The sequence below is a fragment of the Haemaphysalis longicornis genome, unplaced genomic scaffold (assembly GCF_048455015.1).
Source record: "Haemaphysalis longicornis isolate Haplotype H1 unplaced genomic scaffold, Haemaphysalis longicornis Haplotype H1 scaffold_15, whole genome shotgun sequence".
NCBI lineage: Eukaryota > Metazoa > Arthropoda > Arachnida > Ixodida > Ixodidae > Haemaphysalis > Haemaphysalis longicornis.
The window spans coordinates 14,439,802-14,467,796 of NW_027526257.1; the positions used below are offsets into that span (position 1 = coordinate 14,439,802).

A 27,995-nucleotide genomic window follows, 5' to 3' on the forward strand; every position below is an offset into this window, starting at 1 on the left:
CACGGTATTGTGGACTGTTTCTTTGTTGTTTTTGACTGTTTGACATGATTGGGCACATTTCCTCAGTAGCCGCCTTTAGACGCAAAACAAAAATGGATTTTTACACGGTGTGTTCCATTTTCTTCTAATTATGTTATTTTGTGTATACCCTTTGGAAAAGCAGAGTGATTGCGTGGATATTTTATTTTATATTAAGTTTATTATTTTGTTACGCAAGAAAAGTGTGAATCCCTCTTGGGTTATACATACATCTTTGTAGTAGTATGCATTATTTCTGTAGTTTATTACGCTGAAAGTGTGTACGCATGCTTGTATTTATTGAGGCATGTATGGCTGCTTCTGCCCCTGTCAGTCGCTTGTGCTGTCAGATGCTAGAGGCCTGCTGAGGTGAATATTACAGCAACCTTTCGCCTCACCACCCTGACAATTTGTGATTGCAAAAGTTCAATAAATGAAAATTAAAATAAAATCTATCCAGGTTTTCGCTCTATTGCTGTTGTTGTTGTACTGAACTGAATCGAGCTCCCCTCTGCAGATGGGCATGTTTTGTGATGGCACCCCTTTCTTTGGCTGCATGCAATAAATCCATGCCCAGGTATTGGAGAAATTTTGTATGAAAAAAAAAAAGAGAGAAAGCAGGGAAAGGATATGTCCACCCGTCATTCGAGTGGGCATAACTGATACACAGCGAGAGAGAATTGGGCAGTCAGGCTGTGCATAACCTCCACATGTGCGGAGCTGTGTGGGGAGGTCTCTTTTGGCACCATCCTCGTGACAGGTGTTCACAATGTGAACGAGGAACTTTGAAGCGCCTCCTGGAATAGGAAACAGGTGCTTCCTGTGAGTCTTCTTGCAACTTGGTTCGGCAGCTTCCAAGCTAGGTGGCCACACACGCACGAACAGAACGGCGGTGCCTTTTATTGCCTTCCAGGAGAAACACAAGGGAACAAAATGCGGAGCAATAGACAGCTCCATGTACCACAGGTACTGCGCGGCTTGGGACCCACAGGAGGGGATAAAAACTTTGCCGATAAAAACAACATATCACACAAGCAGCGGCTCTGCCCATAACCAGCAGAGTGTGTATCACAGGTCACGCACATGCGTGCTGTCACGAGCCGCTCTCTGAGCAGCAGTAACAATAACAGGGCCCGGAGCCCACAGTCAACGACAAACAACGGGGCCCACAGGGCGGAGTCAGCAGCAGCTGCAGCAGCAGGGAGAGAACGGCAAGCGAGAGAGAAGTCACGGGTGCGGCCGCTCCACAGGCGGAGTGCCCTGCTCCTCCTCCTCCAAGACGGTGACCACGACGGGGCCGTAGGCGCTGAACTGCTCCAGCTGCACCATGCCCCGCTTGTGCATGCCTGCAATGAAAAACAGGGGCGGGGGGCATCGGTGCAGCTCTTGCGCCACACTGGAGCAGGGCAGCACCAGGGGAGTAGTCCTGAACATTAAAAGGGCCACAAAGACGCAATATAAGTGCGGTTCATGAAGAGGGCTGCCTCGTCCCGGTAACGATGACGCCCATCTTGTCACAAACTTCAATCGTTGAAGAAAACGCATGGAGCAATGGTGACACCCCAGCCCTTTTCCAATGGCATTCTTGTGGAGTCACAGAACCCTGTCTGTGCGACTGACGGCTGCTGACCAGAGCTACTGCAAAGGAACAGGACTGGGCCAGTGTAGTGGGGCCTCTGCTTCCGTTTGACTGCACCACTTGAATGCTCAAGTGGATTTAACAGACAGATAACCATTAAACCCCCCCATACTGCTCTTGTCTGCCACCTAGGTTAATTAGCGCCAACTGGCCCCCTTCCCTTCCATTTCTCCGAGCTATGGAAGCAACTCCACAACCGTGCCATTGTAGCCCGTTGGTACACCCATTGGAATGGAGTTGTGTTGTTACCATGCTTCCCAAACTACGTCTAAGCCCCTCCTCCCATGGTGCTTTCGTCCACCAAATACTGAACATGATCGAGTATCCCCGTTTTCTTCGAGCTACTGAAGCAAAAGTGCCGCCACGTTGCTTTTGTCAGCGACTCCTCAGCCACCACTACTCGCTACTGCAACCGGATCATCACAGCACTGCAATACACACAGTGTTACAGTGGAATCTCGGTCATACGAATCTCAAGGGGCGGCAAAAATATTCGTATCACCCGAAAATTCGTATCATAAGAAAACTAGAAAAAATGGAAATGTGCTGCGCATGCGACAGGCGGCGGCAATATGGCGTCGGCTATTGCCGCGAAGAGGTGCAGGTAGCTTCAGCAACCGCTTCTAACCTTTTGTTAAAACGGAGCTCAATGTAAATTAAATTGCTCATGCGGGAAAGGAGCTGACAGTATGGGAGAAGCATTATAAAATGTCATCTACGCCAAATATCCACCGCGGAGGTGGCCCAGCCAGCTGCTGCTAGCGCTCCGAAATTGCCGCAATCACAATGAGGCGCGCGTCTCCCTATTGGCGCAAGTCGTGAGGCTCCTCCCAATGCAGTTAGCGGTAACCGAGGCAGAGGCTGGCACCTGGGTGCCGGGCTGAATCGTCAGCGCGGGCGTCAAAAGAACGCGCGCTCATCGCAGACGCGACGCGCGCACACGAACTCAAGCCTGAACCGCATGCCATTCGGGCGCGTCGGCGTTTGCACGCGCGTTCTTTTGACGCCCGCGTCGACGATTTCGCCCCCACGTCAGATTTTACCTCGCTCGTAAAATGACGCGCGACGCGCGCGGCAGTGGGAGGAGCCTGCCGACTTGCGCCAACGGGGAGGCACGCTCTTCATGGCGGCAGTTTGAAAGCGCTCCGGACAGCCCGCTAGCTCCGCCGGAGATGTTTACGCTTACCACGGTGGCGGATAATTGATAGGCGCTTTCCCTAGCCGCGCGGACGATGCTTTACAGTGTCGTTTTCGGACTCATCAGCTCCCTTACTTCATAAGCAACTTCTTTTGTTCTTTAAAGAGCGGTCAGAAGCGGTCGGTCGAGCCACCCGCCCTACTTCGCGGCCGTTGACGCCGCCATGTTGCTGCGGCTTACCGCGCCGCGCGCCGCATGCGGGTGGTACAGTCGAATCCCGCTACAACGAAATTGACGGGACGTGCGAAAAAGTTCGTTGAAGCGAAAATTCGTTGAGGGGCGAAATCTGCCGCAACACACCACGGAAAGGCCAGAAAAATAGCCCCGTATGCTTCCGCATCATTGGCAGCATAATACAATGTTTAGAAAAAGGAGTGACGCGCAATAACGTCATGTTTATTCGGATAACAAACATACCAATCGTTATCTGTTCTTTCACTGCACGCGAAGAACGCGTTGCGGAGTGGGGTGAAGAAATGCAGGCGCAAAACGTATTGCTGTACAACAAGGCGTGTCCACCGAGCTGATTACTTGCAGATAGCTGCTAGGCCGTGGGAAGCCCCCCTCTCACTTGTAGCAGGAGCAGTGCCGTTATCTTATCATCTGACACGGCGCGGCAGCTACTGACCTTGGCAGGTTAGACGCGCGCGCTTGCATTTAACACAACTGCGCGCTCATGACTAAGATAGGATGACTTGGCTTCAAGACAAAACACGCAAACATGATTTTTGCTCTTGGCTATGAACAATGGTAGAAGGAAAACGGCAAGGACAGCTGCTCACAACGCATACTTGACGGCGCCGCGCCAGCAGCGGAGCACATTTGTGCGATTTCAACTGGTCCTGGATACGGATTGGCTGTAGCTCCGTCTTGGCCGGTCTTGGCGAACCGGGCCTGCGCCTCATGTAAAGACGGCCAGCCACATCGTTATCACCATCAAACAATGGCGTCCGCCTATGAGTTTTTTTTTTTTTTTTTTTTTTGTGGCGGTGTGGCCGCACCGCGCATGTTTTCGGTGAAACTAAGCGTCCTGAATGTATAAAAAGTTACAGATAGCTGGCGCTATGCTAATTTTATTGTAAAATAATTGTTCAAACCCAGCCCAAATCATCGAAAATTTCGTTGAAGCGAAAGCAAGCCTGACAAATGGTTCGTTGTGGCGAGGACTTTGTTGCATGGACTTCTATGGCTGGCTGACGGGGAATTGGAAATATTTCGTTGAAGCGGAAATTTCGTTGAAGCGGCGTTCGTTGTAGCGGGGTTCGACTGTATTCGCGGTGGCGTCAGCGCGCCTGTGGCTTGCGCGGTGCGTTTTGTGAGCAGAAAACGCTCCATGCAGTTCACGCTTAATGATTTTGTGCCTGCGTGCGACCAAGGCCACACGGCCGCACAAACACTCCCGCCTCCCGTCCACGCCGCAGTCATCTGCTCGCGGCTCGCGTGTTCGTATCACCCGCACCGGGTGATAAATGCGACCGGATCATCCGAATTTTTTTACATTGCGTACAATGCATTTTAGCCGGGGAATTTTGAAAATTCGTATCACAACAAAATTCGTATCAACCGAATTCGTATCACCGAGATTCCACTGTATTTTGCAGTGCAGAAAGTCGGCGTAGACAGCCAAAGAACGCTCTGAAAGGGTGCATAAGCATGCCATATTTACCACCCGTGACTGCTCTCAGCCAACGCCAAACTCTGGAGATGGAAGAGAAGAGGTTTTCCGAATCCAGCAAAAACGAAACTATACTCAGGTACAACTTAAGAACGGCAACAGAAGCTGCCGCTGTGCCTCATCTCCGTGGCCGGATGCTGCTCTGTGCAAGACAAGTAGTGCGTTGCTGGGAATATTTTGAACATGGCACGAGCCGTTTCCGTGATCTTTTGGACTTAGTACGCTTCTAAACTACTGCAGCGACAACAAACCGACTAAGTGAGAAAAGGCAGACGATATCTCGCATTCATAGAAATCTTTGAAAATGTGCATGCCCGTTGACATCCGGGTCTGTCGCTTAGGCTGAGTGGCACCGTACATGAGCCATTGCCATTCTTAACCTCCTCCCGATTATAGGTGACAGCACTCTTCAAAGGATGGCGCTATTTGAAAAAGCGGCCACGGCCGTGATGGAGACGCTTTAATTAATAACCACGTTCTCAATGCCGGCCCCTTAATGGGGGTGGAACGGCCGAAACAGAATTTGGAGCAATTTCTGGAGCAGGAAAATCTTTGTTTTGGAGCAGGATACAAGAAAAGATGCCCCCCTTTTGGAGCACGAAATCCTAAATTTCCAGCAGTGCAAATGATTTGACGTCAGTGCAGACAAGCTTTAGCTTCAGTGGGTGAAGTCGTGCAAAGGTGACCAACAAATTGTGCAGAGAGCCGCGAGACATACTGTATTTCTGCCAGCCTGAAAGCAGGTTCGTTGGATTGTGCAAAGTATTTACAAGATCAAACAAATAAAGAAAAAACAACAGAGAAGGTACGAAAACTGTGAATGACATTTCTAGTAGTACCCTACAATGCTTTTATACATGACTAGCACTAATCTGATTGCATAGCAGATACAGTGTAAACGGCTTATGATGCAAGCTGCGGGAGCCGCGAAAATCCCCACTATAAGCAAAACATGCGCAAATCCAGTCACATCGCAATCTACCTCTCAATCATTTTTTTGTTTATCGTCACTCAAACAAAGGCCTCCTAAAAACAGCGACGTGGTCTTCCTTTCATCTTTTCTTCCCACATCAGACACTACTGCAGTGTTTACAAGCTGCTGCACGGTGTTGCAAACTGTGAGCGCCGCTTTAACTTCTTTGTGTGCGTGTTTTGAGAGAGTACGTTTACGTTTCTTAGTGTTTACGAACGGATGCCGGCGGAGGTGATAGTGCAAGCAGGATTTTCCTTCGTTTTTTTTTTTTTTTTTCCAGCCCGCGTTCACTATGCCGAAGGCGGTTGCTTATCAGCACAGCGTGCAGGTAGGGGAAACCTTCAGCATCGCGGCTCACTATCTCCAGGTGTTCGAAATTGAAAAGGGCGGTTGCTTATCTGCGCAAGGTTCTAACAGAAACAGCTTGCCAGGCGAAGGGTGGGGGAAAGAGTAGGGGATCGCTATCTTCCAAAGAGCGTCAAGCAAAGCTAGGACAGTTGTGGTTATCACTTTCGTGCAAGCGCAACACGCGAACTAAAGGGTGCCTCTTTTTTTTTCTACATCGAAGTTGGAGGAGAGCAGGGAGTGCAAACTGCGTGGGATGGCTGGTTCCGTCTTTTTTTATTCTTTCTCTCGCAACCATAAAATGATGCCCCAGGTGAATCGGTCGATCAGTGGACCCACCAAAAAGCTGCACTATAAACGGTATTGCACTTCTGGCAACCGCATTATAAGTGGTAAGCTTATGCATTGACTGCTTTAGGAGGTCTACGGTGGCCACGAAAATCCGCGTTATATTTGCTCCTGCACAATCAGTGGTTACGTTATACCGTATTTACTCGCTCAACGATCACACTTTTTTTCCAAAAAATTTCATGCAAATTCAGGGGCACGTTCATTACGCGGGGTACGTTTTTTGCGAAAAACTTTTGAGCCCGGAAAAGGAAAGCAAGTTGCGGGTCAAAATGTTTATGACAGGTCTCATGAACACAATGAAAATGATAGATAAAAACTCCTCACACCACCACCAGCCGCTTTGCAAAGTGACGCAAAATGCAGTGTTTTCATGAATTACGGAACGCGCCGGAACGAGTTTGCTGCGAAGTGAGAACAGGGCGGATGCAGCGATGGCGTAGAGGTAGAACACCCGCCTCGCGTGCAGAAGGACCGTGGTTCGAATCCCAGTGCCGGACAATTCCCACCGGATTTAAAAAGAAAAAAAAAAATCCGCATATTGATGGAATTGCACAAAGGGGCTTGGGGTGCGGCCTGACCCCGCGACCATTGCCCGTAATGAACTCCCTCACCAGAGCAGGATTGGCCACCCTGGTGTAGTAACGGCCACAACCTCCCATGAATATGCCAATTACACAGGACCGAGGTAACTGGAGAATAATGGGAGAGGCCTTTGCCCTGCAGTGGGCGTAGATAGGCTGGTGGTGATGATGATGATGAGAACAGGGCGACCAATAAAGTGGCTGCCACTATCACAGTGCGGGACTTCAAAACACACATGGGGGCCGACGCAGCAAGTTAAGTGCATTTGTTTCTTTGTCTCGCGAGTACATTATGAGCATTTAGTGAGAGCTCCTTCCTCATCAATATTGAACGCATGCTTGCCGATATCGCTAATATCGGCGAGTCTGCGGCAATAACGTTGCCACGCCCGCTTTGAAAGGGAAGGAAACAGAGGTAAGCACGATCATCATCAGCTAGACTTGGCACACATACCACATACTACTGCGGCAAGTTCAAGGTGCGTTCATTCTGCAAGAAATTAAAAAAAAATCGAATTTTGACGACAAACTTCAGGGGTGCAATCATTATGCGAGTAAATACAGTAAATGGTCTTCACTTAGCTCTTCCAGCTGTACACAGAAGAGACCAATAGGACAAAAATGTCCTTCAATACCGTCAAAAAATTAACTGGTAAGAAGGTACACGACTCGTGCAGACATCACTGACATGATGTCTGCCAGTGCTTTGCCTTCAGCATTTCCAAGTCTGCCGAGCTATCGACGAGTCTGGTCAAAGCTTCTGACTGCTTTCTTGTTTAGTGGAGCACGACGCCTACCTAGCTTGCGTCATCACCGTAGAGGCACTTGCAGTATGTACTGTACCAGTGTGTTTTTTGCAGTGATCGTGTGCACGGATACGAGCGGCTTTCATTACTGCAAGCAAAACACACTCCGTGCCTCTGCGGTGCACTGTGCGGTCATGCGCAGGGAGGCGGCAGTGAGCACAATGTTTGCATTGTCGCCTGTTGTGCACGTGCTGTACGTTCACAGTGGCGCCATTCTAAAGAGGTAGCGGAAGAAGCTTATCGATACCGGGTTATCAGCATTATGCCATTTAGTGTACCCGCTCATTCGCCCTGTCCCATGCTTAACAGTACTCGTGCTGAAGTCAAGATCATTAGTCGACCACCTCTGCTACTACAGAAGTCGCAGACACAATACAATGACCAATTCGAAATGTCGAATGTTTATCGGATGCACCAGTGGCATGCCACGCACCTGTCTGTGCTGAAGTGCCCGTTTCAGCATTGGTCCAGTGAACTAGAACAGGCATTGTGGGCTGCGTGTGAAGGGCTGTCTGCACGACTCTTGGTGCGACTGGATGGACTGGATGACCCACATACCCCAGGTTGCCAACGCATCATTTGTTCTCCGCTAAAGTTAGCAAAAGCGAACTTTTGTGCTCAGTCGGCTGCTCTGCCATGGCATGGTGCAATTTGAACCAATGTTATGGTTTCGGCGCAGCTCGGTTCAGAAACGTAAAATTGTATCCACATGGCGGAATTGGCACAGCGGTTTCACCCCTGCCTACAGCATCCCTCCTGCCCACAACCTGTCACCATACTGTGAAATTTCAACGTTTCTCCAACGTATACTGTCTTGTTTAGGTTAAACAAGCGTGTTGCGTGGCTGGTGTGGAGCTGAGTGGGTTGGCAGAGGCTAGTTGAATCAAAATGATGCATGCTGTGTTATGCCTTGGCTGCCCCACACACGACCGAGGGAGGGGAGGGGAGAGAAGGAAGGGTTCTCACGGAGCAGGGTGGCGAAGCTTGCGGCGACCGAGCGTCGGTTGAAGGCGTCCGGGGGCACCAGGGACTCCAGGGTGCACATGCCGTGCGCGTCCTTCACCTCCTGCAGCCGGTTCCACAGGCTGCCCAGCCGCCCACCACTGGGCTCCTCCGGCTGGGCAGAGGGGGAGGGGGAGGCTGCATAGGAAAGGGGGTCTGCGTCAAAGGAGTCCCGGTCTGTCTTGGAGACAGGCCGACAGACAAGTGCTGGCATCTCTCTTGCCATCCTCGCCACCTGCCAGTTTGTGATGGCAAGCAGTTTGGGGAATTTCCCAACTCCTTGCAGAAGCATCGGCAAGCCCTTGTTTGTGCACTTCTTTGGACCCCACGGGATACTGGACACATGCGCCACTCTGCCACACATCATGCCTGGCAAGAGATTAAAAAGAGGGCCTTTCTTTTCCCCCAAAGCACGGGACCTTGCTCCACATGCTGCATCCACATGCTCCAATCCTTTTATTATGCGCACATGCCCAAACACGTCAAGGCGACGCAGCGGGCGCCACAACTTTTGGCGTGACGATTGTTCAATTCCCGAGGCTTGCGAGCTTGCAGTCGAACAAGGCAATAACTTAGCGTTTTATATTATAACATCGCATTGAGCCCAGATGTTCACTTTACGAACCTAAATAGTAGAAGCACGCACTGCATTTCACCCTCAAGTGCCAGCCATGGCGAAGTCGTTGGCACCACCCTGTTTTCAATGGACTCCATCTTTCGAGCCGTGCAACTTCCCATAATCCTGTACATGCTCTCTGACATGTTCCCTGTGTTAGCGTCACTGTTCAGTACCACAATAAAGAAAATGACTAAACGGGAATCCAATTCACCGCGTAACCTAAACCAGGGATAAGCTAGGCAATGCAGCCACCTCACCCAGTGGCCATGCCTTTTGTTGCCATAGTGATGCCCCATCGGGAAGGCCGTTCCAGCGAATGCAGCCGGAGAACCAATCACGTTTTGGAAGCCATCGTTTGCTTCATTCCACAGTCTTTCCTTTGCGTGTGAGCGAAGATAAAAGCGGCAGGTAGAAGACGAGGGTTCAGATGGCCCAGCGATACCAGGATCTCATCAATCGCCGTGCCCGCGAAAAACAGCAGCACTTGGGCTGCTTGAAAAACCATGTTATCAACTCGGCCTTTTTCCCCCAGCAAAACTGACGCGAGCGTCGAAATCTTTCCCTTTGAGGCTGTGTGGCAGCAACGTGGCGCAATTTTCGCAGTTTCCCTGCTTTTGGAGCAGCCTGGCACAGGAAAACGGAATTGTATGAAAACTGTGCAATATGCACAGCTGTCAGCATCAGAGCCAACTTACTCTGGGTAAAACCACTCATGGTGACTGCCCTTCCAAACTCTGGTTGTGAAGATGATGAAAAACATTCCTACAATTTGCAGCCAAGAGAGGTTGTCCCCGAGTGCCAATCCCCTGCAGAAAGGGGCACACTGCACGGTTCTAAGTATGTGCCGCTCTTTCTGGTTTGCTAGGGTGAAGTGCTCAGTATCTTGGGCTCGCTATCCGCCAGTGTTTCTTTGCAATATTTCTGGGCACAAGAAGCACTCAACAATGCCCCGCAGAGCACCTCGCACCAGCTGCGACCTGCTCCAGATCTTCTTCTTGCGCATGCGTGTGTACCTTGTCGACAGTGGATGCCCTCGATTTGCGCAAAGAAATCAGACGAAATTTTCTTATTACTTTGTCTTTGCAGCTGAAATTTTGGGCGCATTGGTGTGCCCAAGAGCACCCCATTTTCGGCTGCCCTCTTCGGGGAATGGTTTTCGTGTTGGAGTAACGTGATGAAGTGAACATTGTCACACTACTACAGCCCCACCTCTGCCAGCCACTATACCCCACGTTCAAAGTTCACCTGCAGCTTCTTTACCAGAAGAGGAACTCAACTTCTGGCAAGGAAGGCTTTTGTTCTCCCCATCCAGTGCTTAGCATGGAGGAGGTGAAATTCACTTGCCTGCCACCGCCCCCTCAGCAGAGGTGGCTCCCATCACTGCTGCTCCAGCAGGGCCCCCGGGAGACGCACTGGTGGGGGAGACAAGACACGGGCAATCTCATAAGTGGCACGGGACACATGCCACTGCAGCCTCTGGAATCGGTGGGTGTGAGCAATTGCAAATGTCCATGCCAAATGACCCACCCACAGAGTTTCCCAATGAGGTACGCCAGCTCCAGTAAGCACTGACACTGGCAGCCACATTCCAGGCCTTTCAGCGAAACAAGGGGGGCATTGGGCTGCGGCAGGCCTTTGCAGTGCCTGCTGCCAGGATCGCTGTGCTGTCAGCTTGTTACCAAGGATCGAGTTACGGAGGCTCCTCTGTTGTTGTTACATCTCACCTTTGTTCTTGTTTTTTTTTTTTTTGTACGTTGTGTTCTGTTTTTCCTTTATGCTCTATTTCGAATGCAGCTCTGTTATTTTGACTGCAGTGGTCACTGGTGATGTTGCACCACGAGGCAGGTAGCAGCGTCATGAGGCCAAGTGAACGTCCCCCCTGTTTGGTGGCCAGAGCAGCAAGCCAGTGCGAATCCGGCCCCACTCAGTAGGCCTTAATTAAGGCATGCAGGCCAGTTGGAAGTGGAGACGAGGCCACTGGCATTGTGGTGAACAGTGACAGGGCCCTGAGGACCATGGCCATCCTGCCAGGGTGCTTCAAGGCCCTGCTATGATGTCCCCTCACACACACACACACACACGCGGTCTCAGGCTGCAGGAAAGGTGTGCAGTACATAGAGTTTTATACAACAACAACTAGAGAGGAATGTGGCGCTGCGATCATCCGCCGCAATGGGCGTGATGGGTAGTTCTGGATTCAGATTGGCACTCGATGGCTCGCAAAAGTTATGAATTTAATTGTGCAGCCAGTTTCGTTTTTCGTTTTGGACTTGCATGGACGCATTTGCCTATGTTGCAAGAAGCGTTCAAAAATACGTTTCTCCTTGAACTGAATACCGCACACGCACTGCATGCCGCCCTGAGTGGAAATGTTTTGTAACTATTGTCGCGAATCGGGTGGGTTATGAATTCATTGCCGGCACAGCGAGCACAAAAACACAAATGACGGCGTTGTGTGCGGCGTGGCAAGTTGCCTGCGAATTAGGAGTTGCGGCGCTGCTCATTCGGAAGAGAAATGTATTCTCAAGGCCGCCGAAGGTTGCGAACTGCTTGAACCGCCACACTTTTCGTGCGAACGCCGGCTCCTACGACGTGGACCAGCAGCACTGGAGGCTGATAGGAACACAGCTTGATGAATGTCATCAATTCATGCTAGAATAACTTCTCCAAACGTAATCGGTTTCTTTTTTTTTAGGAGCACAAAACCTTTCTTAGTATTAAAAACTACACGCACCGAAACTTTTACAAATGGCTTTTCCTCCAGGTCTCGCTGTGATTGGGGGCAAATGGCAAACCTACTCCGCAAACCACCTCCACCCCGCGTCTGCTGTTTATTTAAACGCTTCGTTTTATTTCGCACAAAACCAGTTTTTGTTACCAGCTTTGCAAACGGCAAGCCTGGCAGTAAGAGTTTTTTAGTCAAAAAACACAGTTTGCGCAGCCATAGGCATATTTTGACCTCGCGCAATCCGGTTGCAGAACTACCCATCATTCACATCGAAGCGTAAGCGCCGTGTTGGAGTCTGCATTGACACTAGTGCCAGTTGCCCCTGTAGTTGTTATTGTATGAAACCCTATGGTGCAGTAGAACAAAACTGGGATGACCCCTGGAGGCCCCGCAACCATATGGCAGCAGGAATGGTGCATTGCCCGTAGGCAGGGCCCTACAAATTGCGCTATAGTCAACCTGGGTAAGCTTGCAGCAAATGAGCCCCTTGCAAACCCCCCAGCACGCACATCAATGAAGGGGCAGCCAGTGTACCCAGAGAAAGCAATCTTCCAACCGATGCAGAATAGTGTGGTGACCACAAATGCCACCCCTTCCTCTGCTCTCCTGCTTGCTACGAACACCCTGTGCATGCATGGAGGCAGTGCCTGGGACCACGAACAGAGTGGCTGTGTCCCCCAGCTGTGGCCCTCAAGACGGCCGTCCCCCCTCTGGTGCCAGCTAAGAGAACCGGGAGAGGGAAAGGGGCAGGGCGCCCGGCGAGTCCAGCTGCCTCCAAGCGTGCACACGTGCCCAGAGCTCTTTGTTCCCTCCCCTGTGGGCGGTGGAGAGAGGACAGCCGGACACTGCCACGCAATGCCCAGTCCGCCAAACGAAGTGGGCACTGGTGCACCTGCTCCCACACGCTGGCAGACGGTGCTCCCCCGAAGACGGGCCTCACGTTTCCACATCAGCAGGGGGGGGCCTTCGTTCAAGGAAGAGGCTACATTGCAACCGAGGAGACAGCCTGGCCGAGGCCTCGCCTTCCCCCCATGCCATGCCCTCTGGCCAGTGCCAGGGAGAACGAGTCTCCGCAGTGGGGAGGCTGGCCAGTGGAGCAGAGTGTGCGGTCTATCCTCGCTCACGGCGTCCCCCATTTCCCCCGTGAGGGAGGAGGGGCTGTGCTGCAGCCTCAGTGGGACACATTCCTGCTGGAGCTACAGGGGGGTCATTTCAGATAAGATCGAACAAAGCATGGCTGGTCGACCTCTTCAATTCGCTTGAAATTTTTTTACCTCATTCTCGCATGTATGTAATGTGCGGGTTCACAAATATTTTCGGCGGAAAAAATTTTGGCCGACTGGAAAAAAATTTGGAACCCACCCGCGTGGACCCCGGCCGCTACCTGCTCATGCGCCGCGGCCAAATTTAGCGACGTCTAGCAAAAAATATACTAATCAGGCGGGAATGGTAATTTTTATGCTTAATCTACGCCTGGTGTACATTTCGCGCCCAAAATATCGTTGGCTAGCAGAACATATATTTTTTGTAATAAATTTCCAAATCTTGCTCAGAGCGCATTTTGTTGTGTGCTTTGCGGGCCAGTATTATCGTAAGTAATCGAGCTAGAGCGTTAAAATTCGAGTGAGGGCTGCTCCTGGCACGCACAAATAAGGGCCGTAAATATCGTGTCTGTGCACACTACTGTTAAAAAGTAAATGGCGCACAATTGTGAAGAAAAAACTAAAACACTCCGAGTTCAGAGGCTTATTTAAAAAAAACCACTTCTTCGATTTTGCTGAAATTCTCCCCAGATGTTAACCTGTGAATGTACTTCAATGATCATTAAAAACATGTTGCATCATTTTGTTCCTGACGCGCCTACAGCGCGAGAAAAAAGCCTGGTCAGCCAGGTCTTCACAAGATCCTGAGACACGAAACAGTGAGAGCAACTTCCAGTGAATGTGCAGACGTTTGATAATTTTTTTGTACCAAAGGCAAACTGTTACTTATTGATAGTATTACAGAGAATTCAGAAGCAAAACTGAAATTTTTATGCGAATTTTGGAACGAAAATAAACAATCTGCGCACCGCTAAACGTGTACTCTTCGAAGAAAAAACGGAGGAACTCCAGATTCACGCGCATTTAAAAAAAAACCCTTCTTCGAGTTTTATGAAGCATTCCACAGATATTTTCCTCTAAACGTACTTGTGTGAGCCCTAGAAATATCGTGCGTCATTCTAAGCACAGCGCGGATACAGTCGTGCGGTGGCGAAACCGCTGCAATGTATGGTGGTAAAACGCGCAATTTGAAGGTTTTCGGGTCTATTTTTATAGCTTCCTCTAGATTTCCCCAACCGCGGTCACTCTTTGTCTTACATTATCAACGCTCTTTTTTTTGTGCGCACTGCTGCCGTGATGTGCTGTATTTGGTTCATAAGATCACCTATTTGACAAGGTGCACGCAGTCTTGTTTTTTAACTCGCCTGGACGTAACTTCGGTTCGCCTGAAATCAAAGGTTCAACGGAAGCCCGTCCGGTCGGCAGCACACATGGCAAGTATTAAAAACGGACATCGGCCACATACGACCCCGGCGCGGGTAACGTCTCCAGGTAGCACGCCCCTCTTCGGTCCTTCTCCGGACACACTGGTTCAATTACCGAATTAGCAACCAAACAGGAAGGCAAACGCCCTTGAGCCCGGTGGGGTCCGGGACGACACATGTGGGATCTTCATTTTTTTGTTTGAGTCGAGTGTTTTTTGGGCTTTTTCAACCGTATGCGGCGGCGGGGACTTGGCTGACAGAAAGAGCGAGAGAGGGGACTGGAAGAAAAGGGGCTTCATGCGTTCGAACGGTTACAAGTTTTCAGTTCTGTCACATTGGGAGAGTGCCTTGCGCTACCTCCCCACTATTTGACTACGGTCGCATTTTAATCTTCATTTCATCACTTTTTATTATTCCTTTCAAGTATTCTGATTTTATTATTCTTTTTGTATATATTTAGCTTGTTACTCAGTCTCTTTTGTCATAGTTTTGTGGTTGCAAGCGATGACGTCTGCCATGACTCTGCGCATGTCTGCTTGGCTTTAGCAAAAATCAGGCTGTGGGTAGACGACAATCTGCCACTGTACTCCGAGGTGACTTTTGTGAGTGACGGAGCTGCCAGCAGTCACTTTAAAAACAGGCACCAGCTTCATGAAACGCAATCGATATTCTCCGCAACAGAGCACAGAAAGAATGCCTGCGACGGAGTTGGGGGAATCGTCAAACACCAGGCGACACTTTACAACCTAAGAGAACCACTAAGAAATGCGATTCAGACGGCAAAAGACATGGTAACTGTGTTGTCTGAGAAGATCAAGGGCGTTCACTTCATATACCTCGAGGGGAATGAAGTTTCCAGCCATCGCGAAACAAAAAAGGAAGAATGGCGAAGAGTGCGTGCCTTTCCCGGCATACAGTCCTGGCAGGTGTGGCGTTTAAGGAAGTCATCAGAAGCAGATATATGCAAACTATGTGCAGCGCGGGCTGTTTGTGCCCCTTTGAGGAAACTGTGAACATTGATGCAGCAAGCAAAGTGTAAATAAACAGCTAGTAGCTGCACGGTATTAATGGGGTGCCGATGGAACGCTGTCATTTCAAACGTTGACTTCGTTAATGTTTCTTGGCTATTCTATTCTCCTTATCTCAGAAGATATTCTGCCTTTTCTACAAAATAAATAAGGGAAATCTGCAGAAAGTCACAATCGTCGTTTTATGTCTCAGCTCCTTGTGACGAGCATGCTTGACAAGGCTCTTTTGCTTTTCAGTGATCAAAATGATGCGAGTTTTTTTAATTGCTCACGCAATTAAAGTAGGAGGAAAATATCCGTGGAAAGCTTCATAAAACTGGAAGAAGGGTTTTTTTTAAAATGTGCGTGAATCTGGAGTTCCTCCGTTTTTTCGTCGAAGAGTACACGTTTAGCGGTGCACAGATTGTTTATTTTCGTTCCAAAATTCGCATAAAAATTTCAGTTTCGCTTCTGAATTCTCTGTAATACTATCAATAAGTAACAGTTTGCCTTTGGTACAAAAAAATTATCAAACGTCTGCACATTCACTGGAAGTTGCTCTCACTGTTTCGTGTCTCAGGATCTTGTGAAGACCTGGCCGACCAGGCTTTTTTCTCGCGCTGTAGGCGCGTCAGGAACAAAATGATGCAACATGTTTTTAATGATCATTGAAGTACATTCACAGGTTAACATTTGGGGAGAATTTCAGCAAAATCGAAGAAGTGGTTTTTTTTAAATAAGCCTCTGAACTCGGAGTGTTTTAGTTTTTTCTTCACAATTGTGCGCCATTTACTTTTTAACCGTAGTGTGCACAGACACGATATTTACGGCCCTTATTTGTGCGTGCCAGGAGCAGCCCTCACTCGAATTTTAACGCTCTAGCTCGATTACTTACGATAATACTGGCCCGCAAAGTACACAACAAAATGCGCTCTGAGCAAGATTTGGAAATTTATTACAAAAAATATATGTTCTTCTAGCCAACGATATCTTGGGCGCGAAATGTACACCAGGCGTAGATTAAGCATAAAAATTACCATTCCCGCCTGATTAGTGTATTTTTTGCTAGACGTCGCTAAATTTGGCCGCGGCGCATGAGCAGGTAGCGGCCGGGGTCCACGCGGGTGGGTTCCAAATTTTTTTTCAGTCGGCCAAAATTTTTTTCCGCCGAAAATATTTGTGAATCCGCACATTACATACATGCGGGAATGAGGTAAAAAAATTTCAAGCGAATTGAAGAGGTCGACCAGCCATGCTTTGTTCGATCTTATCTGAAATGACCCAGGGGTGGCTTTCCCAGACGAGAAGGGGGAAAAATCCTCCGCTCACCCACTGGCGAGGTGGTCCCCTGGCAGTGCTGCTCCTCCCTCCCGAGGCAGGGGCTCCTCCTGCTCCAGTGGGCCCTCCTCCTCCTCGGGAACGGGCACCAGGTCCCCACCGACCCCCACCAGGGGCTCTGCTGCATGCAAACCAGGGGCAAAGGGGGGACGCGGGGCTCACGTTCACACAGTACCAAGGAGGGAGAGCCGTGCAGCTGCTGATCTTTTGCTGCAACCACCTGGTGGTGGCAGCAGCAGAAGATGGCTGCCTCCCCCCACTGGCCCCTCTCCACTGTGACAACAGGGGTGGCAGGGAAGAAGAGCAAAGGGCCACACTGCTCCCTTGAGGGGTGCCCCCCCTCAGTGCATCTGCACAGCTCCAAGCTCCATCCGGCCAGGGTGGCACCGTTTGCAACACTTCCATTCACAGTAACAACAAGAAGAGGTGTGCCCCAGAGGTGTGGACAACGCACGTCTTTGACAACGGACAGACGGGTGCCCGCAACGCAAGCGGCTGTGCTGAGTGCGCCTGCCTGTCCTTTGTCAGACATGTGCGCTGTTGCCACTTCTGCAGGTCTGCACGAGCGTTCAGCAGGACGAGTGCCACCACATGAGAGAGCCAGGTGGGCAGTGCAAAAGAGGCTGGGGCCCACCTGCGCCCACCCTGCCCACTCACCGGTGACGACCCCAGCGTCAGGATGCTGCGGCTGCTGCTCTGCCGCTTCCTCCTCCTGGATGTCGGCCAGGAGCGATGCCACCCTGCACAGTGACGACAACGCCACCAGTGGAGAAAGAGAGCTCAGTTGCCGCTGCAGGAAGGGGACCATCAGTTGTGACAGTGCACATTAAACATTGCCGTCACACTGATGCTGGGACAATTGGCAGTCTTCTGGATGGACTGAGCTCGCACCCTGTGGTACCACTGATCAAGCAGGCAACCAGACTCCAGTGGGTGAGCGAGAGGGAAGGCGTCACTTACGAGGTCCTCTCTGCCAGCCCAGCTTCCAGACCTGTGGGGGGGGTAGAGTGCGGGTGAGGCCTCGTGGCAGAGCAGAGCCACTTGCTCAGGCTCCCCCCATGCAGAGCTGCTCAGCCACTGTGCCCGTCCTGCAAAAGAGGAGGAGGGTCTCACCCGAGGAGGCCGCGGAGGGCTCTCGGCCAGCCTCCAGGCTCCCTTCTTCGCCATCACCGGCAGGGGTGGCAGCAGGAACAGTGAGGGAGGGCTGCTCCTGAGGGGGAGAGGGAAACACGAACGGGTGGGTGGATGGGGGCCGCACGACACACACACAGCGAAGACAGCTTCAGGGGGAAAAGCTGGAGATGGGGAAAAAGAACTGTGGCAATGCCCATGGGGAGGTGTGGGTATTTGTGATAAATACCACATAAACAACAAACGGTGGCAAAGCTGGCAAAGGTAGTGGAAATACAGAAGCTGGTCTGATTAGTACTCAACCCCATCGGCATGTAGAGATTCAGAGGCATAATGCGGTGACCAGAATTACTGCTGAAGAGAAGACTGGAGAAGATGAGACACCATGCAACATGCACCCACTGGCCCCTTCTGCAATGCATTCTTAGCCCTTTGAGGGCTGGAGGTGTTAGGGAAAAAAAAATATAAAACAAACCCTTCCTGATGGTCGAGTCACTTTACAGTGATAAACAAGCTAAGAGCAGCACCAATATAGACAGAAATAAACTTCCGTCACCCGGGCTAGGCAGTGCTGGTAAAGATAAAAATCGAGTTTTGTGCATCTTCATTGCGATCATGCGGCGAAACTGAAACCACGAAAGAGCGTTGACACAGACTGCGTGACGCGCTGAAGCTAGAGGTTCTGTTTACCTCTGCAAGAAGGCTGCACAATCCAATTTAAAACGCTTCTAGTAAGTCCCAGGAGGTGGCAGCACCTCCCAGTAAGCACAAACCATTACTATGGCGCGAAATTTCAAACGGAGGGTCAAAACCATACCCGTATGGCAAAGACCTCGTGGGACGGAAACCGCCCCCGTTCATATCAGTAAGCCTAGCACAGGGCATAGTACGCGGGTTTGGGAGCAGCCCTGGGAGCAGGCAAAATTGCCTTTGATAGCAGGCTTTGAACAGCCAGAAAGGCCATTTGGCAGGGGGCTGGCACAGCTGCCTGGGCCAGGCCCCTCCCAATTAAGTTTAATCGATCTATCTACTTATTACACGTTTTACCATGCACCAGAGCCTACTCTGAACCAGGAACGCAGTTTTTGCACTATACCTGGAATATGCGGAGTTATCTACCCTCAGCCCCAGTGAGTGCGCCATTATCACTGTTCCAAGGGTGAACCTGAAGCACACACTCAAAGGGTGTCAGGTAACAGGCCTCGCTTTGCCTCCGGTAGACGACACTGTTAAGGGAACTCACGGCGGCATTCCACAAAACAAGGCATTTGCTTGCATTTCTTCTATCGAACAGCAGTACCTCTGCATGCGAAGCAGAACATAGCTTTGTGTTTGCCTGTCACAGAGTTGTGAGAGTTGACAAACATACGCCGTAGACTACGTAACGAGAGCGTGTTTGAAGGCAGGATTAATGTTGGACCATCCTCCACATAAGCAAAGCTAACCGCAAAGTTCACAGGCAAAAATGAGTAATGACCTCACAACAAAGGTGAACTGAATTAACAAGCGAGGGAGAAGCGTCCAAGACCCTGCTGGTTCAATACATGCAGCTGCAAAACATGGCCGACTAAACTGAAGTTCCCCTCTAATAAGCTACAACCTTTCGTGCGATCATTATTCTGTTTTCTATCTGTTTGTGACGTGACACAAAAACATTTCACCCACTTTTGGTCATTTTGCATTCACTCTGTCACAGAGGCCCGCACCAGCAAACAAAACCGTGCAAATGCGACACAAATAAATTCAAAGTGAAGGCGGAGAAAGCGTGTAGTGCGTACGACCTTACAGCTAAGCAAAAGCCAACTTCGATAGCCTCTCATAGCCTTGACAGAACCGAAGCCATAACCGCATTGAAGCTGAAAACATGATCATTTTTCATGCATGGGGCATCATGGTGGTCGCATCTCGCGGCCCAATTCAGGCTCTGTGGCGCAGGATGGCGCAGGTAAAAATGTTTGTTGTCGCTCAGTGGTGCAAATGGCACAGCTGATCCACCCGGTATAAGGCAAAAACCCTCAAATGGTTAATAAGTGTGACGCCATTAGAGGCAGGCACTGCATTTTGCTGTTTTATACCAACTATGCTTCATGTAAATAACTACTCCCCCTTAGAAAAAACGCAAATATGGGTGCATGTTCACTACATAAAATAAGAGTTCTTGCCCCCAAGCCTTCTTTCTCCCTTTGAGAACGCGACTTCTGCCCCATCCCCCACAAGCACGCATGCTGTGGCCACATTGCTCACCCACCTGCAAGGTCATCTGCCCGATTTGAGTGAGCATGCCAGAAAAGAAAAGTGCACTGCCCCAGGAGCCTCGGCACGGACGGGAAGCCGCTCCGAAGCACCAAAACAAGCAACTCCAGCACTGCGCACACGTCTGGCTCCCTGACTGCAAAGCCTGAATGTACTTCTTCTCTAGTGCGAGTGAGGACGTGCACCACCACCGTCCACGGGACAAACCCAACTGCACGGGTGACCCACCACGTGGGTAGAACGCACAGCCACTGCTCCACTGCTCTCAGCCTGTGTGAACAAGGAGAAGGGCAGAAGGAACGCCTTGGAACAGCCAGGCCTGCCTCCGTGCTCCCACTGTGAAAGCACAGTGGCTCCCCCTGGCACATTATGGGGGAGTCACTCTCTGCAGCAGTTTTTCCCCTGGCCCCCCCTTTCACTCACACCTGTAGTACTAACCCAAAACTGTGCGGTGTCAATGGACAGCACTGCTCCGGACACTAGCAGGTCCGTGGTTTTTTTTCCCCTGATGGAGGTGCTTGGGGTTCCCTTTGGTGCTCACAACTCGCTTCGTTGCCTCATAGGGCACATGCCGCTCTTGGTGGCCACCACTGCTTGAGCTCCTCATCTCTTTTGTGCTACCTTTTCTAAGACGCCGTCTTTTCCTTCCACATGCACCAAAGGAGGTCGGTCGCGTGTGCATGCATAATGAAGGACTGCAGAGGATTGCCCATGCTGCCAGGTGACACACTGCCCCCTGTCCTACCGGTGATGCTGCACACAGCTGGTGACCACCTGGTATGCCCCTGGTGCCGAGGGTACAATGCAGGCCAAGTTTGGGAGAGACCTGAACACTGACCAGGGGGTTTCCTCAAGCCCAATCAAGTCCCTGAAACGATTTTGGCCTGCCTGCTAAGCCTAGGCTTTCTTTTGTAATGGTACGTGTGCCGACAGGTGCGCTGGTACGAACATGTGTGCAGCCACACCCCCTGGCACTGACCACCGTCGTGCAGGACAGCTGATGCCACAGGGTTGGGCCCTGCAGCAAGTGAAGGACCACAAGGTCAATTTCACGGAAAGGGGGAGAATGGGGGGGAGCATACAAAGCATATGTGCACTCCTGTTCGGGGGTGGAGGCAGTGCACCCCAAGGGGACGTTTCACAGGCACTCAACCATGCCAAGTGTGGACAGCCACTGCGACCCCGCATGAGGGGAGTACGAAGCCTGGGTTACTAACAGGGGGGTTTCAGCCAGTGGAGGGGACACGAAAGGGAAAGAGGAAGAGGAGAGTGCTTACCCGTGCTTCTTCCTCCTCCTCCTCCCTCCTCCCCTCTCCAGCAGGGGGAGCCAGCTCCTCTGGTGGCTGCAATCCTCCTGCCTCTCCTCCAGCGGGCTCTTCTTCTCCTGCACGTTCAGGGGATGGGAGGGCAGAGGGCGAGGTCAGCCCCCCTCGCGACCACGTGTGCGCTCCCAGTTGACAGGGGGAAGGGCCTCCTCCTCCCCTGGTTGAGCAGCTCCTAGTAATAGCAAAGAGAGGAGCCAGGCTCACCCTCCTCCTCCTCCTCCTCCCAGTCGGGCTCTGGCCGCGTCTGCACCAGCTTCCAGGGACGCAGCAGCCGCTCGCTCAGCAGGCCTGCACCAGCAGCAGAAAAGGGGGGGAGGGGACAGAGGACACCCCTCTCGTTAAGACAAGCACTCCCACCGTTGGCCTGTCCACCTGGGGTCTCCCGATGGGCACCCGGCTGGGAAAGATGCAGGCTCTGCCCAGTGAGTGAACCAAGGGGAAGGAAGGCAGTGGCACTGGTGAACAGGGCAGGAGCGTCGGGGAGAAAACCCCCGGGTTAAGGGAAACAGAGGGAGAGGGCCCTGCTTGTGCAATGCACAGGGGGCCATCGGGCTGTGCCACGAGATGGCACCAGAGGTGGGGGGGGGGGATCAGAGAACTGCACTGCGGGGCCAAGGAATGAGCGGGGTTGGAGCTGGCCAAACCCCTGGAGCCAAACAGAAAAGCGTGAAATGTAATGTGCAAGGACAGGACTGGCAGGTGGGGAAGGTATTCAGAGAAGCCCCCATTATCATGGCACAAATTAGTACCAAATGCCTGCAATGCTCCCCCGGCAATAAGAGGACACGAAATGTGCGCAAGGCATGTGGCAACCTGATACCCCGCTCGCGATTACCTCCCTTCGCCGCATCCAAATGAATACCTTCGTCCATCCAGTTCGCTTACACCACGCTTCCCACTCAATTTCCCACCCAATGCACTTTTTGCTCTAAGCCTGGCACACTCGTCCGCGTTTTATTAGAGTGTACGCATAACCCTGACCTCCCACCCTTCCCTTCCCCCCTCCCCCTCCATGAGTTGTGGGAGAACCTGATCACCAGCGGCCACCTGGACGTCCAGCAACTACTGGCATCTAGGGCGTCGGTCGCCCGGTCGTCACTTGGATTCCCGGACTAGGGAACCACTCCTACTTTATAAGGCTCATTAAAGTTTCATACTACTACTACTACTACTACTTACCTCTGTTTACATTGCCACTACACAGCAGCTAGCTATTGCAGGGTACTGAACACGGGTTTTACTAGGGCAAACATCTGCCCCGCCGTCCAGGCTGCAGCCTCGCATATCACCCCCCACGTGTGTGCGCCCACAAGGGTGGCCCGTCACTGTCTTCTTGATGGCTGGGTGTTGACTGCAACGGCCATCCCCTTAACGATCACCGTTTGTTGCACAAAAAAATGGCACCTATCACCCACTTTGAATGATGGGTGCTGCCAACCAGGCAATAGTAGCACACCACTCTCGTATGTCATCACCATCATCAGCCTATCTATGCCCACTGCAGGGCAGAGGCCTCTCCCATAGTAGATCTCCAATTATCCCAGTCCTGTGCCAACTGCCACCAATAATGTATCCCCGCAAACATCTTCCTCTCATCTGCCCACCTAACTTTCTGCCGCTCCCTGACACACTTGCCTTCCCTGCGGATCCACATATGTACTCTGGTACAGATTGCACAAGTGACGATATCGCTGCCTGCTATTTTCAAGGCTAATTCCCTTATATGGCCAGGCAAAAGGGAAATCAGGCGGTCCCGCTTGTGCACAAAACACCTGCAGCAGTGCAATCCCACATGGCGTGCGCAAAGAAACCAGGTTGCAGAGGAGGAGAGAGCTTCAGACAACAGTCTCGCATCTACGGACACTGGAAAGTGGGAAAGGGGCATTGGAGGGAGCAAAGAGAGTCTCTCTCTCACAAGAGAGCACGCGCTGCAATCTACTGCGTCACAACGGCAGGCAGGGTGCAGGCGGCACAGCTATTATTTCTCTTTTTTGCACAGCTCCAAGCATGGCAGTGCCCTGGGCTGCCAACTCAACGGGAAGTTGCTCACGTGTTGCCTGAGGCAAGACAGTTTTTGAGGAGAAAGCACCACAGGTTCCACGATCCCTACATTATGGGCAGCAGACTGCACAAAGTAGCCACGTGCCATTATCTAGCCCAGGATAAGATCAACACGGCAGGAAGGGGAATCGAACCTGGGGTCACCCACTGACAGGGAAGCACTGATGCCAGTGGTGCCAGCAGTGCAGCTTTCGGGGCACTTTGCGTGTGAACGAAAGAGAGCCAAGTGGAGAGGAAATTCCTCGAGACATTTAGGCTGGCTGGCCTGCTTCAGGTGCAATGGCACTATGGGATACTCCACTGCTACATGGCATATGTGTGTGAAGTCGTTTAGTAAGTGGCCGCTTTAGTACAGATTCATTGCTTCCCAGTGGGCAGTTCCAGATGCTCTGCTGTCTGGCACCAAGATTAAAAGAGGGAGGCGAAAGAAGATGTGCGCACATGACGGAGCAGTAAAGCGGCCTTTGATACGTGTTGCCACGGAAACGCACCCAAAGTACATAAGCATACTGAAGTGCCACGAGGAGTGCTTTACGAGGGCTATTGCTGCACGTTAGAATGGACTTAGGCTTAACACACTAGGGGATCGCAAGCCTGCAGGGGGCATCACGAGAGTTTGGAACTTCTTCAAGAACATGCTGTGAAAAAAATGACAGAAATTATTTGCAGATTTGAATGTATAACAATCATGAACTTTGATCTCTATTAACTGCACCCTCACTACTTGAGTGGGATTAAAAGCTTCGTTATTGCTGGCACATCCAATAAAAAAAGCAATTTCTGGGAACACGGTTGAGGTTCCGAGGACTGCTTTGCATTCGTGAATTTAAGTTCCCTGACCTTTAATGCACTACAATGGAAACGAGAGGCCATTTGAGTTTCCACTGCAGTGTTCACTGCCGTGGCACGGTTACCTTCTTCTTTCGCAACCATTCGAGTCACTTGTCTCCGAAGCAATCACTCTGTACTTGCTCTGAAGCAAACCCCCTCTGCTCCACAAGTACCGACCATTTATGTATTTACGATTGCCAGGGTGCTTGTTACAGAGAGGGTGGGATCATCTGCACTGTCACCTAATCATTTTATCATAAAAACCGAGACAGACAAAGGCCGGGGAGTGGGTGGAAAAAGACGGCCTAGCAGGCACTGGGAGGTGGCGCCCCCCTTTTCAGGAAGGCCCTCGAAGCAGGACAGAGCCAGGGCAGGGAAGGAAGGAGCGGTGTACGTACGGCGTCCGGGCAGCCGGAACAGGGCCTCGACGTCTGGGCCGCGCAGCAGCTGTGCCAGGCTCTGGAACTGCAAGGGATGGTAGGAGAGGTGAGAAGGGGGTGGGGGGCTTGCCAGTGCATAACTAGCACTGCACTAGAGCCCCCCTTGAGCAGTGCACTTCTGAGGTGCATGCGCGTGCACAAAGACAGAGGCAGTGCCAGCACAATGAGATGGCCCCTAGAAGGTGTTATGTTGACGAGCTGCGGGCTCTCTTCACGAATACGCACAGACTCCCTCAGCCCCGATTCCGAATGAAGAGGAAGAAGAGGAAGAGAGGGAAGGCCACACTGGCAGTGGGAGAGGGAAACCATGAGAAGAAGAGCCGTGGCCAGGGCTGCTTCCTCGTTTGACGCACCACCAAGACATGCTCCTCTTAAGACCTCAGGCCACCCCAAGTGCAAGGAAAGGGACGAGACGCAAAACTATGCGCCCTCCCCACCCCCTGGCAGTTGTTCTCACAGGGGTGGAAGCGAGTGTGGCCCTGCGAAACAATCTCTGCCTCCCCCAGAAGATGTGTCACGGTGCATGACGAGACTGGCCAAGAGTGCCCTTTTCTGCTCGCAGGGCAGGCACTCCACCAGTGTGGCCACATGTTTCAGCTGCCCCAGTGAGGAGCTCCTGTCAAGCTCTCCTCTTTTGCTTCTGCACTGGTCTCACGGTGCCAGTGAAGCTTCCAACAATCCTGCCGGGCTCCTACATGGAGGCTGTACCTGTGACCGGTTACCGTCCTGTAATGCTGAGTGAGCTTGCGAGAACACGTGGAGCGACTGGGACTTGAGTGTTCCTTCTTGGCACTTGGCGGTTGTGGGGAGAGCTGCTGAGAGGGGGTCTGGTGAGGCAGCAGCCAGCCAGCCTGCCTACAGCCTGAGCAGCACCCGCAGCTCCTCCTCCCGCTGTGTTTAGCTGTTGCAGCACCTGAAACCTGCAGCCTGACTGCTGCTTCCAGGCTGATATCCCTCACCCCTTTGCACCAAGCAATCGGCTCACAAAGAAAGCTGTGCTTTTTTCCGCACCACCTTCCCCCTAGTGTGCCCCTGTGACAAGAGCAACCAGACCAGCATCTTGGTTCCCACCAGGGGACAACAGGGCACCCCTGACCTCCACTGCGAAGAAGTCGACACCCATTGAAAGACACCCGCAGTAAGGTTCCACCCTACACTTCCCTGTACATGTACTTTCCTGGGGCCTCAGAACGAGCCCCAGCTGTGCACCCTCCCCAGCCGCTGGCCAGCTGCTAGCTGCGCCCCCCCCCCCCCCGGGTGGTCCAGAAGGGTTCCTGCCCTGCTCCAACTGCTCCAACACCAGAGTCCAGCCACTTGAGCACCTGCCCTGCCCGTCGCTTGGTCCAGGCAGCAGCACAGGCCCCCACCCCCCCCACTCAGTGATCCCCGTACTGCTGGGCCCCCTCAACAGCAAAGCCCTGCCTGCTGCGTCACACAGCCTGCCCTCCCCTCCAACAGGAGCACTCGGGGCCTGGGTGTGACCAACAGGCTGGCCCAACAACTGCCAAGGGGCCCCCCACAAAAGCACCGGTGGCCAATGCTGCCCCCCCCACCCACCGCGGCAGGGCGTCCCCGGAGGTTGTTGGCCTGCATGTTCTCCCGCATCTCGGCCATGCTGAGCTGCGTCAGCCGGTCCATGGTGGGGCCCCTGCGGCGCCTCCGGGGCGCCGGCCCGGCTGGGGGGGACGCTGCCGGACGACGCCTTCCGCCTCCCCCTGGGCATTGTTCAGGGAGGAGAGGGGGGATCAGGGGTTGGGGGGAGATGGGGATCCCACCGAGCACATCCCACCAACTGACACACCACACAGCAATGGGCGGCTAGGTACAGGCAAGGGAACACACCAAGAGCACACTCCTTGCTCCCACCCCGCAGGGAACCACTTCTGGCCAGGGCATCCAGCCACATGCCCACACAGAGCTTACACATGGAAACAGTACAGCATACACCGCTTATGACATGTCACGGGAGCTGCGAAGAAAATCCCCACTATAAAGAAAACATGCGTCAATCCAACCATATCCCAACCTACCTTTCAGTCATCCATTTGTTTATCATCACTCAAACAAAGGCCTCTTATACCCCAGTCACACGGGCACTTTCAATCACGATTGAAGCAAATCGTGATAGAGTTTTCAAGCGTGCTCAACGCACTGCCGCTGCTACACGGCCCGTTTTAATCGCGATTGAGAAGTTGCTCCGATTGCACTGGTGTAGGCGAGATGGCGCTAACAATGTACTTGCGGCCGGCGTCTGGTAACTTTGCATGGCCGCAGGTATACGTAACTATGCACATGTTACCACACGCTTATTAGGGTCAAGTTATTTGACACAATTTGTGGCATTAGTTGAGGTTGTCACTTTCTGTGCCATTACTGAGCGGCGACAAGAGTATCACCGCTTTCGTTCGATCACGCTTGGAAGCCTCGATCGCACTTGAGAAACCAGGATTGAGTTGGAGCGGGATCGAGCTTGATCGCGATTGAAACTACCGTGTAGCAGCGCCCGATCCGGATTGAGCTCGATCCGGATCGACTCAATCGCAATTGAAAGTGCCCGTGTGACAGGGGTATTAAAAATAACAGCGCGGTCTTTATTTAATCTTTTTTACCCCTAACAGACACTGCTGTACGGTCTGACAAGCTGCACACAGTCTTACAAACCACGAGCATGGCTTTAACTTCCTTCATGTTTGTCTTTTGAGAGAGTATGGCTTCATGGATGCTACGGGACATGTGGTAAGAACACAAGAGCCATTTCCCCCCCCCCCCCCCCCCACTTTGTGTTCGTGATGCCAAAGGCAGCTGCATACTTATCAGCACAACATACAGGTAGAGGAAATGTCCGACATCACAGCTGCCCATCTGCAGATGTTCGTTAAGGGAAAGGGGGCTTTCGCTTATATGCACAATGTTTCATACAGAAACACCTTACCACACACAGGGAGGGGGCAAGAGGAAGGCTGCTCGCTATCTTCTGAGGTGCGTCAAGCAAGGTCAGTTGTAGTTATCAGATCACGTGAGTACAAGCAAACGAGCAAACATGAACAAAATGGTGCCTTTCTTTTTTAAGGTTAGAGGCGAGCAGGGAGCGTACATTTTTTTTTTTTTCTTTCTCACGACCCCACATTGATGCCACAGCTGTGCCGG

At 51.8% G+C, this 27,995-nt stretch overlaps 1 protein-coding gene across 1 annotated transcript in view; it reads right to left on the minus strand.

Moving 5' to 3' along the window:
- Positions 1-898: 898 nt before the first annotated feature.
- LOC144165866 (uncharacterized) overlaps positions 899-27,995 on the minus strand; it is a 49,060-nt gene continuing 21,963 nt past the window's right edge. Inside the window, exons 10-20 of the mRNA XM_077695625.1 lie at positions 26,406-26,563; positions 24,807-24,873; positions 21,721-21,804; positions 21,469-21,575; positions 17,921-18,017; positions 17,768-17,873; positions 17,465-17,547; positions 16,799-16,928; positions 10,552-10,619; positions 8,553-8,726; positions 899-1,364 (exon numbers count right to left, since the gene is read on the minus strand). Coding sequence (XP_077551751.1) covers positions 1,246-1,364; positions 8,553-8,726; positions 10,552-10,619; positions 16,799-16,928; positions 17,465-17,547; positions 17,768-17,873; positions 17,921-18,017; positions 21,469-21,575; positions 21,721-21,804; positions 24,807-24,873; positions 26,406-26,563 — 1,193 coding nt within the window. The 3' untranslated portion in view covers positions 899-1,245. The remainder of the gene's footprint in view (positions 1,365-8,552; positions 8,727-10,551; positions 10,620-16,798; positions 16,929-17,464; positions 17,548-17,767; positions 17,874-17,920; positions 18,018-21,468; positions 21,576-21,720; positions 21,805-24,806; positions 24,874-26,405; positions 26,564-27,995) is intronic.